Genomic DNA, 9,220 nt, shown 5'->3' with positions numbered 1-9,220 from the left:
GCATCCCCTCTTTTATATGGGAAGAAGCTTCTAAAATGTTCAGATCCCATCAGACCTAAAAAAGAAAGAAAAAAAAAATCCTTTGTTCCCAATCTAGCTTCTATCCCAAATCTGATAAAATTCTTAAATAACTTATCTATACTACTTCTTTCTACCCACCTACCCATACTCTCAATCCCTTACAATCTTAAAAAAAACCTCAGTGACTTCAGAAATGGCCCCTCAACTGTTACAGATGTCCTCGGGCTTAATATATCTATAGCTTTTGACATCACTGGTCCCTCCTTCCCCAGCATTCTTCCCCACCTCAGCTTCAGAAATTGCTTGTTTTCTTATTCCTCCCAGGCCTTTATCTGTATGACCTCTTGCTGAGCCCTCTTCTTTCTGTATTCCTTCCTCAGTCCCTTGGCAATTATAATAACTCTCCCCTATGCAGATGATTCCCAGCCCAACTAGCCTCAGCCCTATATCTCCGCTAAATTGTGTTGATTTCCCATCTGAAACATATCCGATCGAGCCATTCATTCCGGCAAGTAATAACTGCTGTCACCCAAGAGAACAGGCCCTCATAGCTAAACACAGGGTGAGGCCTTGGACCTAGAAGATATTGCACAGACAAGAAAATCAGACTAACTAGAGCTTAACAACAATAATATTTTTATATTATTGTTATGTTTTGTATTATATTCATATTATTATATTATAGCTAATATTTTCATTGTGCTTTACAAATATTCTATTTTTTTCTCCCAACAAATTCAGGAGGTGGTACTATTATCTCTAGTTTATAGATGAATAACTAAAGCTTAGAAAAGTTACATAATTTGCCCAAAATTATACTGCTAATAAGTTTCTGAGGCAGGATTGACCTTCCCTCTTTCTAACACTAAATCTGGCACTGTGATAAATAAATTTCACAGTAATATTGGACAGGAACTTGTTGGATAATCCTGCAAAGGAGTCAAAGAAAAAAAAAGTTCAACAGAAATATTACTGCCTTCAAGTTTGCTCAAATGTTCAAGCCATCCCTACTCAGAGGTAAGCACAAAGGAAAATTACAGCCAGAAGGAACTAGACGATACCTTAGACATCAACCAGTCCCCTATAATGAATCCCCTCTAGGTATCCAAGATATCATCTCAGGAAAATGAGCTGAGGCAACTGGAGGATAGCAGATCAAAACAAATAGTTTGCCAGTAAGGAGCTTACATGAAATCAGTGTGCAACCTCAGGGCAAGTGACATTTTTCCCCTTTCTGGGAAAGATCACAGGACAATAGATTTAGAGCTGAAAAGACTATCAGAAGCCATCCAATTCTCCTGTTTTACAAATGATGACAATAAAACACATTTCTTAAATGACTTGCCTAATTTCATACATCTAGTATGTTGGATGGAATTTGAGCCCCAGTTGTCCTAGCTAAGTCTATAATATCCCTGGCAACCTTAATTGTTTACATTTTAATTTATTTTTGCTTTTTCACTTGACGAATAGGTTAACTAAATTGACTGAAGCTGCTCTGGTGTCTGTTCTGAGGCCTCTAAACTGTTTGCTTCAAGCGACCAGACACTGTCCCTCCCAGGCTCAGCTTAGTTTGTGGATCTTGCCAACCCTCCCTTGGGGAGACTCTCAAGCTTTCTTTACAATCTTTGGCTTATTATGCAATGAGATCCCTAACCCCTTCCACAGACAACCCAGTCATTCTCTCTGCCTTGGGGCTTTATATAAACCCTGTTCTCGGCCCCCTCCTGGGGTATCTCAGCCCCTGCTCTGCTGCACCACAAGCTGTGACTCTTCTACCCAGATTAAAGACCCCCATTTTGTTGTATTAACTGTTTTCATTTAAAATTCACGATGACACACTAGAACTGTGATTTAGTCAGTAGGGAATTATTTTAGAGAATCGCCTGAAGGTACTAACCCAGGATCACACAGCCAGTATTAGTGAGAAGACCTAAATGATAATAGCTAATATTCACATTATGCCTACTATGTGCTTTACAGATCTTAACTCAGTCTCTCTTAACAACCCAGGGAGTTAGATGCTAGTATATCCTCTCTTTACATTTGGTTTTTGTGGTTGGTTGTCCTTTTTAGAAGAAGACTATAACATCAGGGAGGCGATGCCATAACGAGGGGCAAGCAAATTGGATTTAAGTGAGGCAGGACTGGGCAGGGTCACCAGCCTCACTTTCCTCTCCACGGCCATCTGGGACCAATGGCCAGATATGGATCAAGAGGAAACTGAAACTAACAGAGGTCAAATGACTTATTCAGAGTCACCATCTGGATTTAAATTCAAGTCTTCTGGCTCTAGGCCCAAGGTTCTGTTTCCTGTGTGCCCAGTTGCCTCTTCTTGATGTTTAGGCCAGCTTTCTCTTCCTACCCCAGTCAGTCTCTCCTTTAAATCGTTTAAGCCCACAAACCACAAAGCTAAACACCTTCTGACATTTTTTTAAAGAAGATAAAAATTTAACTAACTTAATTGTCTGCAGAGTAGCTAGCAACTCTACAGAGCAGAGGGAGAGAAATACACACACACACATACACACGACATATACCCATTTTTGTATACCTGCACATTATACACACACACACACACACACACACACACTATGTATGTGGGTATGTATAAATGCACAATACACCCAAGAGTACACTGTGTGTGTATGGATGTATCAGCTAGGTAGTACATTGTGTAGAGCACCAGGTCTGGAGTTAAGAAGACCAGAGTTTAAATTTAGCCTCAAATATTTACTAGCCACATGGGTTAGTGAGAGTAACTCTGGTTTAGTCTTTCAACCAGTTTGCCACAGTTTACTCATCTGAAAAATTGAGATAACATCCATGTTGCAATATTGTTGTGGTTTAAATGGGATAATTGTAATGAAAAGGATAGTTTCCCTTCCTCTCCATTTTCTACCAGTTTTTGTACTTCTCTGGAGCCATTATGCCTTCCTCTCTTCCCTAGGAAGCTCACCATTGGAAATTGTCACCATGTTGCAAGATCGGATCTGTCGAATATTTACATCCCTCTGATCAGACCCTCAATAAGAGCAGGACAGGGCTCCAGGAGCTCAACACAATTTTTCTTCTCTTTACCCACTTAGCTACACTGCTTCTGGACTTTTCTTGAACTCTTTAGCAGGCCCATGAGGTGTGTACCCAACCCCCTCAAATTTCAGTTTCCTTTTGCATATAGTCTTACACCATTAGATTGTAAGTTCCTTGAAGATGGGAACTGTCTGTTTATTTGTATCCCCAGCACTTAAGTGCAACATAAATGTTAACTATTATTATCTATAATAGTTATAATAGATAACCTATTATATATAAGGTTTTACATGCTTTAAGATAGGCACCAAAAGGAACCTAACTGGTGATGCAGATAACCTGTTTCCTTATTTAATAGGGACAGGTTAGGGATGGGGGGGCAGGGAGGGAGGAGAGAAAATGTCTCATGGAGTCACCCAAGATCAGGGCTGTTTTGGGTAGGAGCATTTTCCCCTATTGTTAGGCCCATCATTTGAGATAGAAAAAACACAACCTTGCATGTTCCATTGGTTTGATCTCTGTGGTTACTTATAAGTATTAAAAAGAAGTAAGAAAATAGTTGCCCTAAACTCACACTACATAAGTTTTGTTCCTTTGTTCCACAATTTTCCCCTTTGATACTTCATTAGAAGTATCATCAAATCTGAATTGCTCAATAAATAGGTTGACACCTAGTGATTTGTATTTGTTTTTATTTTCAGGTGAAATGAGGGATGGCAGCCCAGACACCATTAGAAGCCTGAGTTGGAAAGAATTGGTATGTGTGCCAGGACCTCAAATAACAAATTTGTTCTTAGTGAAAGAGTTGCTCTTGGTTGCTGTATCTGCATGGGCCTGGTAGCCAATAACAACCTTCGGGGAGAGCCCCAACCTCTCCTTGTAGACTCGTCTGGGGGTATAAGGAAATACTAAGTTTCCCACCCATGCATTCCCAGCATCTTCCTCCCTCCAGGCTCATCATTTTCTGTGCCTCTCTCCTCTTCCCAAGGCTATAAATTCCACATGGAAAGCCTTTGCAAGTCCCTCTCCCCTCCCCCCAACATATTTACCCAATAAAGGTAACAGCTGGCTGGTTCTCAGCCTCACTGGTCCAGATGGCTATCTTATCCCCCTTGGTGCGAAGATTGACCACAGCCCCACACACTTCCTCACTGTATTCCTCAAAGGCCTCTCCAATCAGGCAAAGAAGCTGGCCCCAGAAAAATAAAATGACATATTTAGCCGTGATGGCAAATCCTGGGCCTAACATCCTTCTCTGAAGTTAGATCCTAGACCTGCCCCCTCCTAAAAGCTATGGATATCCTCAAGGAGAATCCCCTTCCCACTCCTAGTGAGAGGTAGAGTGATTAGTGATTGACTTAGTCCTCTCATTTTACAAAAGAGAACCACAGAGAAGGAAAGGAAAGAATCTGTTTTAGAGTCACATAAATAGGGGCTTTTTTTTTTTTTAAGCAAGTCACTTTTTTTTTTTTTTGAGTGACTTGAAGTTTCAGATTAGAGTTCTAATTTCAAATTTAAAAAATTTCCAGGTTAGACTGGGCCAGGGGGAGTCGCATCCCATATCCTCACTTTCAGGAGTAGCTAGATGAATATGAGTATAACCTTGTTGGGGTGGATACAGGATATCTATAAAGGATACCTTCTTTCCTTCCCCTATTCCCTCAATCCCATACTGACTGTCTCTAGCCAGAGCCGGTCGAGGTTGCTTTGGCGCTGTTGCTTGGCCAGGCTGACCAACCAGCGGCCGCCATGTTTATTCCTGCTATCTTCCCACATAGGCTCAATGCCATCCTGGAGGAGAAAGAAGAGGGGTTAGCACAGAGGACAGGAAGGGAAGAAATCATTTAGTTTATCTCCACCTGTGCTAATAGAGAAGACTTCTTCCCCACAGAAGAAAGCAAAATTCTGTGCCCCATCCCAGACTTGGTACTCTCTGGCAGGGAAAAAGCTGAAAGGAATAATGTCTCTCTAGGGCCAACATGGCAAACCATCCCAAGAATATCTCTATCTCCACCCCCAGCTACTCCAGCCCTTTCCCTAGGGAAAGGGAAGATAGATTTAGCTAAGCTTTGACATCCAGCTTTGTAGGATTTAGAGCTAAAGGGAATCTTTAAAATCTAATTTAGCCTCTTTATTTCATAGGTGAGGAAACAGACCCAGGAAGGGGGAGAAATTCACCCATGTTCACACAGAAAGTTAATTCCAACTTGGATTTTCCACAATCGAGTGGATCATTCTTTCTACTCCAGCACAATGTATTCAGGTGATGCTAATTCTACCAGGTAAAATTTCTTCCCCCCTCTCTCTCCAGTCTCCCTCAGGTGGAAGGCTCAGTGGGGATTGGTTAGAGAATATTACCTTGAAAAGGGCATAGTCACAGCCCGAGGTCAGTTTGCTGGCCATTTGGATGTGGCTGTAAATCCTGGGAAAATAAACCTTAGAGTCCCATATCATTTTAGACCTAGAAGAGATCTTAGGAACCATAGAGCCCAACTTCTTCATTTTATGGGAACGAAACCAAACTCTAGAGAGACACCATAATACCCCATTACTATATAAAAACTGTTTTGTATGTTAACCCAAAAGAAGGCCTCGAAGACAATCAAGTCCCAGGACAGAACCACAAGTACCAGTTGAATGTGTAGAACTAAGGACTGAAGCCTAAAGGGGAAAAGCTAGAGAGGACCACGTTGGAGTCTCTATTTTTGAGGGCCCCAACCCATTTTACAGCTATAACTTGAATCATACATGACCTTGAATCATGGACACTTCAGAGTTCTAGTTCTGTCTACAAGGTGGCCTTGAAAAGATTTTACTTTTTAGTATGATATGGCCCATAGTCTCTCCATGTGCCTCACCATGATATCCGCAAAGAGGCAAGATATCATGCCATCCACTAAAAAAAGAGTGGATTTTTGGCTCTCTTCCTTCAACTTTCTCACAAATGGTCACTGGACTTTCTGTTCAGACAGAAGGAGTATCGCTTTTTTTCCCATTTCCAGGTTGCTCCTATGTAGAACATGAACTCAACTAGTTGAAATTATACCTAGACCACTTGGCTAATTTTTTCTGCTTTGATTTTCTCTTCCAAACATTTTCAACTGAGCAATCAACCTAGAGGAATATATGGCCAGTCTTGAGAACTTGCAAGTTTGAGAGATGTAAAGGTCCTAATTCCGTTAAATAAAACAAGGCTGCATTTCTTCATTGACATCTTCTATGGGTCTTCAGTGTTAGATGTATAGGCTTGTCCAGGATCAAAAACCACTTCTGGGCCAACAGAGGCTGGTGTATTGCTCCCTTTCATTTCCACTAAGAGACCCATCTGTCCTGAACCCACAAAGGCAAAGAATGCCAGCAAATGCCATGCAACCCACGTAACATATTTATCAGTGTCACACAGGGGAAAAAAGTAATAGAACTCAGACACTGATTCTAAATCCAGACGGTTTCCCCCCCAGGCCACAAGGAAAATCTGGAACTAGACAAGACTAGAAGGGATGTTTTTCTTCAGGAACCAAAAGGGATCTTTTTATTTACACTTTAAACCAAATTCTAAAGATGTGAATGTTTTCTTCACTGCTGTTCTGGAAGGGAGATAAGAAATTGGTGTTGTCCCCTTTTTACAGATTGGTTCAAATTGACTCACCATGTCACAATTGCTTAAGTTGTTTTGGTTGTGTCCAATTCTCCATGACCTCATTTGGGGGTTTCCTTGCAAAGATACTATAATTGTTTGCCATTTCCTTCTGCAGCTCATTTTACAGACGAGAAACTGAGGCAGAGGGTCAAGTCACACAAAACTTAGTGCCTAAGGTAAATTTGAACTCAGGAAGATGATTGAGTCTTTTGATTCCAAGCTCATTGCTCTTGCACTATGGCGCCAACTAGTTGCGCTCTATCACTCTAGGTAGATCACATTACCTATGCTAATCATGATTAACTGATTTAGTTAAGTTCGTAGATATTGAAGTGGGGACCTTAAACCTTCTGATCTTTTGACTCTAAGACCAGCATCCTCTTTCTGCTTCCCCATACTACCTCCCATCATTGATAAACAGACTCAGCAAAGACATGATAGCTGTCTTCAAGGATTTGAAGAGCTGTCTAGTAAAAGAAGGATTAAACTAGCTCTGCTTGGCCCTAGAGGACAGAATAAGGAGCAATGAGGAGGGAACTATATTTTGTTTGGATGTTAGAGGAAACTTCCTAATAATCAGAGCTGTCCTGAAATAGAGATGTGATTGATGCTTCAGGAGGGAACTCTCAGTGGAAATCTTTAAGAAGATTGATGGAAGACCACTTAGGGATGTTGTAGGAAGGAGTCCTGTTCGAGAACAGATGAGATCACATTAGCAACAAGGGCTCTTCTTTGTTTTAGACCCATATAAGCCAAGAGTAGCCCAAGTCTTACTATTGAGGACCCTATAGTCCTGCCTAGGGGTCCCAGGGTCAAGCTAGTCAATCAGACACGTATGTAAATAAACCACATTCAAATGGCAGATTGTGTTGTCCTTTTGGGTAGGATCTTTGCAAAGGGACTGGTCTCAGGGAGAATTGACAGATGTTCTACCAGAAAAATATAGAATCCTACTCACAAAAGGCAATCCCAGTGCAGTGGAGAAAAAATTATTTTTTCCGTGAGAGAAAGGGTCAGATAGAGCTACTGTTCCTTCACTGGTAAAGTTTGGCAACTGAGTATGGCTTGGTCAGTCAACAGAGAGCTAATGAAAATTTTTTTAGTAGAAATATGTATTTCTTCCCCACCACCCAACCCCCTCTGCCCTCTCTGGCTCCAGCTGAAAATCCTTCCACCAAATCCCAGATACTCACGCCCAGAAGTCCTCCACAGTATCAAACTCGGTGACCAGATGAAGATTGTCCCGCCAAGTCCTGTTTCTGTCATTCTTGAAGAACCATAATGCCCACCTGAAGAGGGAGGGGAAGGGGAAAGAGACAGAAAGGAAGCAAAATAGTGAAACTCAGTCATATAGTACTGAAAAAATATAACAGGGAAAGTTTGTATCATGCTTGTGGTGACCAGAGTCCTGGCTCAGCTACTGATGCAATATGTGCCCAGGCAAATCACTTTAATTCTCAAGGGTCTTCTGTAAATTAGGTTTCCTCTTCTGTAAAATAAAAGGATTGGGCTGGATGAGTCAGTAGACTAAGGCCCTTCTAGTTCTAAATCTTAGGAACTAAGCCCTGAGGCAGAGGTAACAAAGAGAAGGAGGGCAGGAAGGGAAGAAAAGAGCCTTACTATTAAACTGAAGGGGGTGCTTAGAGGCAGTACTGCCAGTACCTGTTCTCCAGAGGATGCTTCTCTAGCCTGTCCAGGCAAGACAACTTCCTCTCCCTTGGGGATTCCTCCAGCATTTGGGCTTCAGTCTGCAAATCCTGCACCTGGCCAGAGGAGGGAGAGAAGGTAGGGGATGGGGAAAGTTAAGGTCCATGAAGGGCTATCTTCTAGTCCCCCTCAACATCAAGCCACTGCCAAGCTCGTGGTCAGAGTTAAAACAAGGTGGAAGTATTGAAACACACAGAAAGGCGGGGGAGGTATCAGACTCACAGTTGGAGCAGCTGTAGCCATGCTTAGCCTCAGACCTCTGCCCAGGGGACTCCTTTTATCCTCTGACCACAAAGGAGGGCATGGTTCTTAAAGGAACAGTCACCATCTCCTAGCTGCCTCACCTCTAAACTTGAGGTAGTATGTTTCAGGTTGAATTGACTCCCTAGTCTTGTCTTCCATTCCTCTTCCCCTAAGCACCTAAAAACTCTCAAGGGTGAGCTTAGCCTGGTGGGAGCTGGACTAATCTATTTTTAATCAAATCAAGTTACTTCTTTATTGAGAAAATTTTCATTAGCTCCCTGTTGACTAAGTCAATATCAAACTCATTTTCCTGATATTCAAGGCTCTCTCAGCAAGCTAGCTCAGGTCTATTATTTCACACTAATAAAATGTTATTCCTTTTCTATACCTTTTATGTTCCTAGTCAAATTGGACTGCTGTTTGCCCTATACCATCGATCTCCAACATATCCGGGGACTTATTGCCTTCCTGAAACCTCTTTACCTTTTGAATTCCTACCCATGTTTTAAAGCTCAAACAAATATCTTCTTTAATCCTTCTTTAATGTTCCGTATTCCCTTGAAAAGACCTATCTCC

The 9,220-nt window shown here is 41.7% G+C and overlaps 1 protein-coding gene across 1 annotated transcript; it reads right to left on the bottom strand.

Annotated features, from left to right (window-relative positions):
- Positions 1-3,729: 3,729 nt before the first annotated feature.
- On the bottom strand, positions 3,730-8,504 carry EIF4E1B (eukaryotic translation initiation factor 4E family member 1B). The gene is made up of 6 exons (XM_051973813.1): positions 8,357-8,504; positions 7,888-7,983; positions 5,413-5,476; positions 4,732-4,845; positions 4,104-4,243; positions 3,730-3,943 (listed from the first exon to the last, which is right to left on the bottom strand). The coding sequence occupies exons 1-6, from the start codon at positions 8,428-8,430 to the stop codon at positions 3,829-3,831; spliced, it is 603 nt and encodes a 200-aa protein (XP_051829773.1). The 5' UTR covers positions 8,431-8,504; the 3' UTR covers positions 3,730-3,828.
- Positions 8,505-9,220: the final 716 nt, after the last annotated feature.

The sequence above is a fragment of the Antechinus flavipes genome, chromosome 2 (genome assembly GCF_016432865.1).
Source record: "Antechinus flavipes isolate AdamAnt ecotype Samford, QLD, Australia chromosome 2, AdamAnt_v2, whole genome shotgun sequence".
NCBI classification, from domain to species: domain Eukaryota; kingdom Metazoa; phylum Chordata; class Mammalia; order Dasyuromorphia; family Dasyuridae; genus Antechinus; species Antechinus flavipes.
The sequence above is the reverse complement of the archived record's forward strand: the minus strand, read 5'-3'. Positions and strand labels throughout refer to the sequence as shown.